A 9712-nucleotide genomic window follows, 5' to 3' on the forward strand; every position below is an offset into this window, starting at 1 on the left:
TGGGGATTGTCTTCAGGGCCTCTTACAGAGGCGCTCACATATTCAAGATTGTTACATTGTCTTAATTAATTGACCTTTTTATCATTATGAAATGCTCTTTTCTCTCTGGTAATACTCTTCACCTTGAAATCTTCGTTGTCTGATACTAGTACAGCCATGCCAGGTTTCTAATGCCTAGTGTTTGCATGTCTTACCAAGCCTAACCCTGTAAGAAACCATTTGCTTACCTGGACAGGATGCAGTCCTTCTCATGCACCCCTACAGATCACTAGGCCTCACAAGGATGACCCAGTCACTTGGGTGCTCAGGGGGTGGCAGGAAGTGGCACTGGCCCCTCCAGCAGGTGCTCTGCCCGCTGAAGGACACAGCTGACTGCAGAGCCACTCAAGCATGACCTGAGTGTGCAAAAGGCTTGGTACATGCAAGCACATGGGCTTCTGGCCTGCCACACACAGAGATGCCAGGAAGCCCTGAGCTCTGCCCCCTGGGTTGAAGGCAGGCCATGCTGAGCTGTACACAAGGCACCCCCTCAAACAACCTGACCCGGGAAATAACCCAGGAAATCAGATCACCTGTATGCTTAAATTGCTCTATTGTAGGGAAGAAAGGAACTCTTGCCAAGTGTCAAAAAGTGCTGACCACATCACCAAGTTGTACATTCTCTTTGCTGATGGGCTATTTTGCTTCCCAATACTGCCAAGACCCAGAGTGATGGGTACAGAGGTACAGATGCAGATAAGTAAGTGAGAATCAATACATTGACTAGAAACCTCATCTCAGCTGAAAGCAATGACAACGTGCATTTGATAACAAATCGCAAAAGTCTTTACCTGCTTAATGAGCGGCCCATCAAGCCACTTCAGAACACACTGATATGCTGTGGATTCCTTCGGAAGCTGGCGCACCCTCTGGGGGTGGGGAGGGACAAGCACATTTTGGGCAAATATTTCATGCCAATCCTTCATGCTGCTGTCTCACTTGGGCCTCCAGGATTACCTGCACCATTCATGTTCAAACAAATAAAAGTTGTAAGGGCCACAGTGCTCAGAGCAACTCTGAAAGCTTCTATCTCCCACCAAGTCCCTGAGAACTTCCATACCCAAAACCCATGCTCTGCAGTGCCATCTCCAAGCACCATCACAGTAGATGGCTTTGGGGCTGGCATCCATGCTGCCTTCCCCAGGTAAAGGTGCCCAGCTGACTCCAGGGTCCTCTCCTCCCGTCTCTCCTGGCCAAGTAGAGCACTATCATCCTGGACTTGGTGACTAGCGTAGGGATGGCCATGTGCAGGGCTACTCTGTACAGTTATGCAGGTTAAGCAGGGCACAAGGGCACCAGGCCTTGGGGAACAAGTGGCACCTGAACCCAGACAGAGTATGTGGCTGTCTGACAGGCAGACCTGGGAGCATGACCCAATGAGAGCCAATGACATGCAATTCCAGGGCTTCCAGGGCTGGGTCCATTGAAAGGAAAATATTCTTTTTACTAGCCCTTAGAACAGAGAGGTAAGACACACACATACATTTGTGTGTGTGTGGGGGGGGGAAGCAGGCAAAACAAAACAGGAGGGTCTGGACACCATTAGAGCCCTGGCTCTAGGGGACCCTAAAGCCAGTCACTCCAGGGAAGTCCAGACACAGCCATGAAGCCTCTTTTTGCTCACACCAGTTTGGACCAGTTTGGTGAACTCTTGGCTCCCAAATGGCCTGGCTCATTAAGGATGTTACCTGCCCTCAGCTGGACAGGTATTCTTGAGATTTCTTTTCAGGTGACACAGAATGTTAATATTTTGGCCTTTATAAGCAGCTGAATTTTGCACACCAAAATGGCAAGCTAGGAGCAGAAGCAGTGAGTCTGGATCCCGTCAGGGGGCCCACAAGGTCAAGGGCAGCATTTGCCTTTTCCCCAGGTTGACTTGACATCAGCAGGGATAGAGTAAAAGCCACAGTGGGTAAAACTGTTGGTGACTTAGCACACAGTGAAAGTTTCATCAGTTTCATTTACAAATGCCCTTGGTGAAGCTATGAAAACTATTCATCTTGTTACATCTTGACCCTTGAACATGTGTTTATTTGGGTTTTGTTTTTTTTTAATTGTGATTTGGGTGAAAGTTTACAGACAAAATTGGTTTTCCATTCAACAATTCATACACATTTTGTTTTGTGACACTGATTACAACCCCTACAATGTAACAGCACTCTTCCCACTTCCTCCCTGTGTTTACCATTTGCATTTGTCCTTCTCTCCTATGCATTCCTGCTTTCTGAGTTTTCTCCCTGGACAAATGCTGCTCCTTTGATCTCATATTGTTTTAAGGAATGTGTACCTCCCTGGTGTTAAACCAAAAACCAAACTCAATGCCATCGAGTCAGTCCTGACTCACAGAGACCCCTCCTTGAGTTTCCAAGGCTATATCACTATGGAAGTAGATTGCCCGACCTTCCTTCCAAGGAGTGGCTGGTGGGTTTGAACCACCAACCTTCTGGTTAGCAGTCAGATGCCTTAGGCACTATGCCACTGTTCACCTTATAGGCCTGTCTATCATTAGGCTGAAAATTGAGCCACGGGGTTGAGTTGGTTCCAGGCTTGACGGGTGTCTAAGGGCCACAGTCTCAGGCGTTTCACCAGTCTCTATCAGACCAGGGAGCCTATTATTTTGAGTTTTGTTCCAAATTTTTCTCACACTCTATCGAGGCCCTCCTATTGTGATCACTTTCAGAGTGGTCAGCATTGGAAACCAGGCACCAACTAGTTCTTCTGGTCTCTGAGTCGGGGAAGTGGGGGTTCACATGGCCTATCAGTCTTCTGGACTAATTGATTCCATGCATCTTTGACTTTCTTCACTCTTCTTTGCCACAGACAGGAAGAGACCAATAGTTGCACCTTAAATGGCTATTCACAAGCTTTTAAGACCCCAGTTGCTACTCACCAAAATAGGATGTAAAACATTGTCTTTGTGGACTACATTATACCAATTGACCCCAGTGTCCCCCCAAGACTATGGGCCTAAGCCCCCATGCCCAGCAACTCATTCCCTCAAGGTGTTTACGGCTAAGAAGTATTCATAACTTTGCTCCCTGTAGAGCATGTTTTTAATTGTGTGATGAAGTGAAAAGTGGGCATAAAGCACTTCTGCTACAAACCAAAGTAGAACTGTCACCTTGGGGGAAAGCTCTGATGTGACTCTTTGGGTTGCAAGCAGAACTAGCTGTTTTTCAAATAACAAAAGAAAATTACTAAGACACAAATTATGGTTATTTAGACTTGGGTGCTTGCTTGGTAGCCATCTTCTGAAAAACAGACAAAGTGAGCCTGTCACTTCAAGGAAAACAAATAAAATGAAAGCAGTGAACAACAATGAAAACAAATGAAATCAAATACTTGCTAAGTGCCATCGAGTCGGTTTCAACTCATGGTGACTGTCTTGGTTCTCTAGTGCTGCTGTAACAGAAATAACACACGTGGGTGGCTTTAACAAACAGGAATGTATTCTCTTACAGTTCAGAGCGCCAGCTCCAGGGCCAGGTGGAGACCCCTCGATCTTGGGCTTCAGCTCTGCCTCGTTGCAGGCCCACTGGAGCAAGCTAAAGGCTTCCTCTGACTCATGCAGCTGCTGGCTGCTGAGGCTGACAAACCCAAGATCAACAGGTAAAATGGCACACTCCCAGGATCAGCAGAAAACACGGCAGGCCACTGGTTCAAGTCCAAGAATAATTCCAACATAGGGAGACAGCAGGTAACTGGTTATCCCAATGTGCCAAAAACCCTTGGGACCTTCCTCGAAGCGTCCCCATATATACTGACAGCAGACCACACCCCAAAGGCAACTACTTAGCTGCTCACAGCAGATTACACATGGAGGTGATTACAATCTCATCTGGGGAATAACTAGCTACCCAGCCACGCACAATCTTAACTACCTCAGCGACCCTATATACAACAGAACAAAACACTGCCCCATCCTCACATTCATTGTTATGTTTGAGTCCACTGTTGCAGTCACTGTCAATCCATCTCACGAGGGTCTTCCTCTTTTTCACTGACCCTCTACTTCAGCGGGCATCATGTACTTCTCCAGGGACTGATCCCTCCTGATAACATGTCCAAAGTACATGAGATAAAATCTCGCCATCCTCACTTCTAAGGAGTATTCTGGCTGTACTTCTAAGCCAGATTTGTCCATTCTTCTGGCAGTCCACGGTATATTCAATATTCTTCACTGATACCATAATTCAAAGGCATCAATTTTTCTTCAGTCTTCCTTATTCACTGTCCAGCTTTTGTATGCATGAGGCTACTGAAAATACCATGACTTGGATCAGGTGCACCTTAATCCTCAAAATGACATCTTTGCTTTTGTAACACTTTAAAGAAGTCTCTTGCAGCAGATCTGCCCTATGCATTATGTTATTTGATTTCTCGACTGCTGCTTCCATCAGCATTGATTGTGAATGCAAGTAAAATTAAATCCTTGACAACTTCAGTATTTTCTCTGTTTATCATGATGCTGCTTATTGGTTCAGTTGTGAGGATGTTTGTTTTATGTTGAGATCTACTCCATACTGGTCTTTGGTCTTCATCAATAAGTGTTTCAAATCCTCTTTGCTTTTAGAAAGCAAGGCTGTGTCATCTGCATACTGCAGGATGTTAATGGGTCTTTCTGCAATCCCAATGCTGCATACTTCATGTAGGCCAGTGTCTGATTATTTTTACAGACTGAATAAGTACGGCAAAAGTATACAACCCAGATGCACACTTTTTTTATGAGCACAATTAAGTGTTCTGGAATTCCAAGTCTTCACAATGTTACCCATAATTTTTTATGATCCACATAGTCAAATGCCTTTGTATAGTCAATAAAATACAGGTAAACATCTTTCTGGTATTCTCTCCTTTCAGCCAAGATCCATCTGACATCAGCAGTGATGATCTTTGTCTCATCTCCTCTTCTGAATCTGGCCTGAATTTATGGTAGTTTCTTGCTGCTATTCATGTTTTTTACTTTTTTTCAATAAAATTTACTTGCATGTGATATGAATTATATCATTTGGTAATTTCTGTGTTCTATTGGATCACCCTTCTTTGGAATGGGCACAAATATCAATCTCTTCAAGTTGGTTGGCCACATAGCTGTCTTTTAAATTTCTTGGCATAAATGAGTGAGCACTTCCGGTGTTGCATTCATTTGTTGAAACATCTCAATGGGTACCCCTTCTGTCAATTCCTGGAGCTTTGTTTTTCACCAATTCCTTAGTGCAGCTTGGACTTCTTCCTTCAATACCATCAGTTCTTGATCATATGCTACCTCTTGAAATGGTTAAATGTCAGCCAATTCTTTTGTGGTACTCAAACCAAACCAAACTCACTGCCATCGAGTTAATTCCAATTCACAGCGACCCTTCCTTGGGTTTCCGAGACGCTATCTCTACAGAAGTAGATTGCCCGGTCTTCCTTCCGATATTTTGGTACAATGACTGTGTATATTCCTTCCATCTTCTTTGATGCTTCCTGTGTCATTCCATATTGTTCCCATAAAACCAAACCAAACCAAAATTGACGATCGTTGAGTCAGATCCGATTAATAGCGACCCGTCCTTGGGTTTCCGAGGTAGTATCACTACAGAAGTAGATTGCCCCATCTTCCTTCCAAGGAGTGGCTGGTGGGTTTGAACCGCCAGCCTTCTGGTTAGCAGTCAAATGCCTTAAGCACTATGCCACCAGAGCTCCCTATTTTGCTCATAAAATACTTCAATATTGCAACTCAAGATTTGAACTTTTCTTCAGTTCTTTCAGCTTGAGAAATAAATGTTCTTCAGCATGTTCTTCCCTTTTGTTTTTGTAACTCTGTCTTTGCACATTTCATTATAATACTTTACATTTAGAATTGGGAAAATGTATAGTCCTGCAATGTATGAATGGGTGATAATGGTAACAAAGGTAATTTTTTGAAACTGTATGGTTAAATGTGTCAATATTTGTAACAGAGTATGAAAGCTGTTAATGGAGTTTCAGATTCCACACTGCAGCAACCCTTCATGACACCATGGCTTGTGGAGTTTTGGTGTACTACCAAAGAATATCTGCAATTCTATAACCTACTCCTTACCTAAGGGGGCTGGATTTTCTTATAACCAAAAGCCTGTTGAGTCAACTCCGACTCACGCCAACCCCACGTAGCACTGAGGTTACACAGTAAGAACTGGGCTCCACAGAGTGTTCTTGGCTGTTATCTTTACAGAAGCAGATCCTCAGGCCTTTCTTCCACAGCACTGAAGGGCCAGTTCAAATCACCAGTCTCTCAGTTAGTAGCCAAGCACTAACCGTGTGCCCACCAGGGACCTACTTCCTTCATGTGCTTCCACCAGAAAACCTCTCACAACAGATGGAATGCAGATGCTGATGGGAGAATCCAGAGGTCTTCTACTAAACAGGCATTAAAGAGATTTGCAAAAATTCAAAACAATGTCTCTTCTTGTTTTTTTTGAGGGAAGGGCTTGAGAAATATAGTTGGTTTTCAAAAAAAAAAAAAAAACATTATTTATGTTAACATATAATGGGTTTGTTGTTTTCAAATGAATAGTATTTTAGACATTTCTGTTTTAATATCTAATACAGTAAATGTCTCTGGACATAGTAACATAAACAGATCTTTGGGGTCCTCAATAGTTTATAAAAGTGTAAAGAGGGTCCTACAGCCAAAAACTTTGAGAAGAGCTGTTCTACCTAGACCCAAAAGCAGGAGGGCTTCAGGAAGCCGGCTCCAACCCTTCATGTTCACAACATGAATGTGGGCATAGAGGATCCTGGGGACAGACATGCCTGTCCTGCCTGAGATGCGCCCCATACATGGGGCCTCAGCTCAGGGTCCTGCTTCCCCTGGAACCCCACTCCCCTTGCCCTCACCCCCTGCAAGCGGGCATACTCCTCAGACTTCCAGGTCCAGATTGGATCCCTGTGTGCAGCATGCAAACTCATTTTTGTTTAGTTCTTGTTTCTTATGGTTATGTGTGTCTGCTCAGTCTCCCTTGCACTGTGGAACAGCACTCCCCCAATTCCATGTGGGAGGGGTTGCCCTCCAAGTCTGACCAGATGGCTTCAATGATCAGCTCAAAGATAAGCATGTGACCCACACTGTGCCAATCAAAGTCTATCCCAGGGCTTGGTCAGGAGAAGCTGTCCCTCCTCAATTGCCTTGAGGATGACCTGGTCACCACAGGCAATGCCCATCCAGAACAGGCCCCCAGAGCTGGGAGGTGGCAGAAGGATGGGTCCTACCAACAGAGCCTGGGCCTTCAGGTGGGGACAGCATGAAGGAAGCTAGCTCCCCACCCCCCACCCCCATCCCCCAGATTGTATTTATGGGGACCAAGAAAGTCCCCCATCAGCCTTTTTTATGATTATGATTATGATTATTTTAGTTGGATTTTGTGGTCAGCTACATAAAGGCCTCTAAAAACATCTTCATCCTAATCCCTGGAACCTGTGCAGATGGTGCCTGATATGCTAAAAGAGACTTTGCAGATGTGATTGAGATTAAGGACCATGAGATGAGGAGATGATCCTGGATGATGCCACGTGGGCCTAATGCCCTCATAAGGGTCCCAAGGAGTGGGACACAGGAGTCAGTCAGAGAGAAGGCCACATAAGGACACAGCAAAGAGAGACTGGAAGATGCTGCACTCTGGCTTTGAAGATGGAGGAAGGGGACATGAACTAAGGAGCAAAGGACCAGAAGCTGGAAAAGGCAAGGAAACAGATTCTCCCCCAGAGCCTCCAGAAGGAACCAGCCCTGCCCTCCCCTTGACTTTAGCCCACTAAGACTGATTGCAGACTTCTGTCTCCAGAACCATAAGAGAATAATGTGTTGTGATGGGTTACAGCAGCCCCACAGGACTCATCCAGGCTCCTGTGACCAACCTGCAGGCAGAAAGGCTGACAACACCCAGCTCGAGGGACCCTCCTCCAAGGGGATGTCACAGAGGCTAAGGAATTCAGCCTCAAGCTCACACAGCACCTGTGCTTCCCTTGGTCACAATGCTGTCAAATGTCCTGTATGACCTGATCACTGGCCAGCTCTGTGCAGAGGGGGCCTTATTCCTCCCTGGGTCCTCGGAACCTGGCTCAACATCAGAACTCAACCAATATTCACAAAATCAAACTGATAAACATTTGTTTTGTGTTTTCAGAGATATAGTGTTTTCCCACTGACATGCTGTAAAACTGAGAACTTTGGTCGCACAAAATAAAGGCTATCATCATGGACTGAAAGGAATTGACAGAGAAAGTCTTCTTCCAAACACAGAGCACTGGCTGAGCACACCTGGTGAGACGCCCTCTGACTCCTCCCCTGACTGCCTACTCTGCCTTCATGGCATCTCCCATTTTCGAGAGTTGCACTTCCTTTCGGGGTCATTGCTCCAGACCTTTCTGCTAACTAAGCAGCCCCCTCTTCACTGGGGGCAGCAGGGTGTAATTCCATATCTGGCCAGTAGGTGGCACTGAAGACGCCCTCACAGGTTAACTTGTAGACTAAAAAAAAAAAGCACTGTAGTCCAGTCCCAGGCAGTATCACTACGGAAGTAGACTGCCCAACCTTCCTTCCGAGGAGTGGCTGGTGGGTTTGAACCGCCGGCCTTCTGGTTAGCAGTCAAGTGCCTTAGGCACTACGACACTACGACCAGAGCTCCTACCCCAACTACATCAGTGGGATTCAGACTGGGAAGAAGCAGTCACACCCAAAGGAGCTACCACCCAAATCAAAATACTGAAGCTGGAAGGGAGAGGTGTCACCCTGAGATGCCTGGGGGTGGGATCCCGTAGAGATCCTTAGGGACTGGGAGAATAGGCTATCACAGTAAGCTCTAGGACACATAGAGTTCTTCATTTCCCCCTCACCTTAACCACACACACACAACCTCTAACCCCCGGAAGACAAAATCCTAACTCCACAGAGTGACTGTCAAGACACCCTCCTCCCATTCCATGCCTAATGGAGGCACCTCCCACCCTTCTCCCTCCACACTCACCTTTGCTTCAGCCACACTGAACTCTCAGCTCCTCTAAGACACCAGGCCCCCTGTTTCCTTCTAACAGAACCTTCCTCCCCTCTGAACACAGACACACACACCCAGGTAATTCCTACTCACCCTGTAGAGTCAAGTCAAATGCAAGCTCCTCAGAGGGGGCATCCCCATCAGTGGTTGTTCCACACTCAGGACCCAACACAGAGCAGTCAGTCACCAGCATAGCCACCAGGGCTGACTGAGAGGTCACTGTTGGTCTTGTTGGTGCAAGACTATGACTGTGTGGGGTCAGGGGCCAGGTCAGGACTGGATCCTCATAACTAAACAGAAATGTGATGGAGGAAGGGAGAGTGGCCATTGAGGCTGGACAAGCAACAGAAAGAGAAAACCAGAAGGTTCCATGCTTTGAGGCCAAGAAAAGGAGACAAAAGGACCTCAACAAAAAAAGAAACAAAGGAACAGAGAGAGGAAAAAAAAAACCCTTTTTATTAAGACCCTATTAGGAGTCAATGGGTGGCGTGCTCAGCAGCTAACTGAAAGGTGGGCAGTTTAAACCCATCCACAGAGGTCTCAGAAGAAAGACCTGGTGCTCTGTGGAGAACAGTTCTACCCTGATACATGTGAGGTCACCATGAGTTGAAATCGATGCAATGGCAACTTGTGCTGGTATTCACAAACATTTCTTACTC

At 45.9% G+C, this 9712-nt stretch overlaps 1 protein-coding gene across 1 annotated transcript in view; it reads right to left on the bottom strand.

The window, feature by feature from the left end:
• The window catches only part of NPHP4 (nephrocystin 4), a 188447-nt gene extending 187482 nt beyond the window's left edge, over positions 1-965 (bottom strand). Inside the window, exon 1 of the mRNA XM_007942564.1 lies at positions 831-965. Coding sequence (XP_007940755.1) covers positions 831-965 — 135 coding nt within the window. The remainder of the gene's footprint in view (positions 1-830) is intronic.
• Between the last annotated feature and the right edge of the window lie 8747 nt (positions 966-9712).

Source organism: Orycteropus afer, unplaced genomic scaffold, assembly GCF_000298275.1.
Source record: "Orycteropus afer afer isolate SDZICR_OR568_19922 unplaced genomic scaffold, OryAfe1.0 scaffold00094, whole genome shotgun sequence".
In the NCBI taxonomy this organism is placed as follows: domain Eukaryota; kingdom Metazoa; phylum Chordata; class Mammalia; order Tubulidentata; family Orycteropodidae; genus Orycteropus; species Orycteropus afer.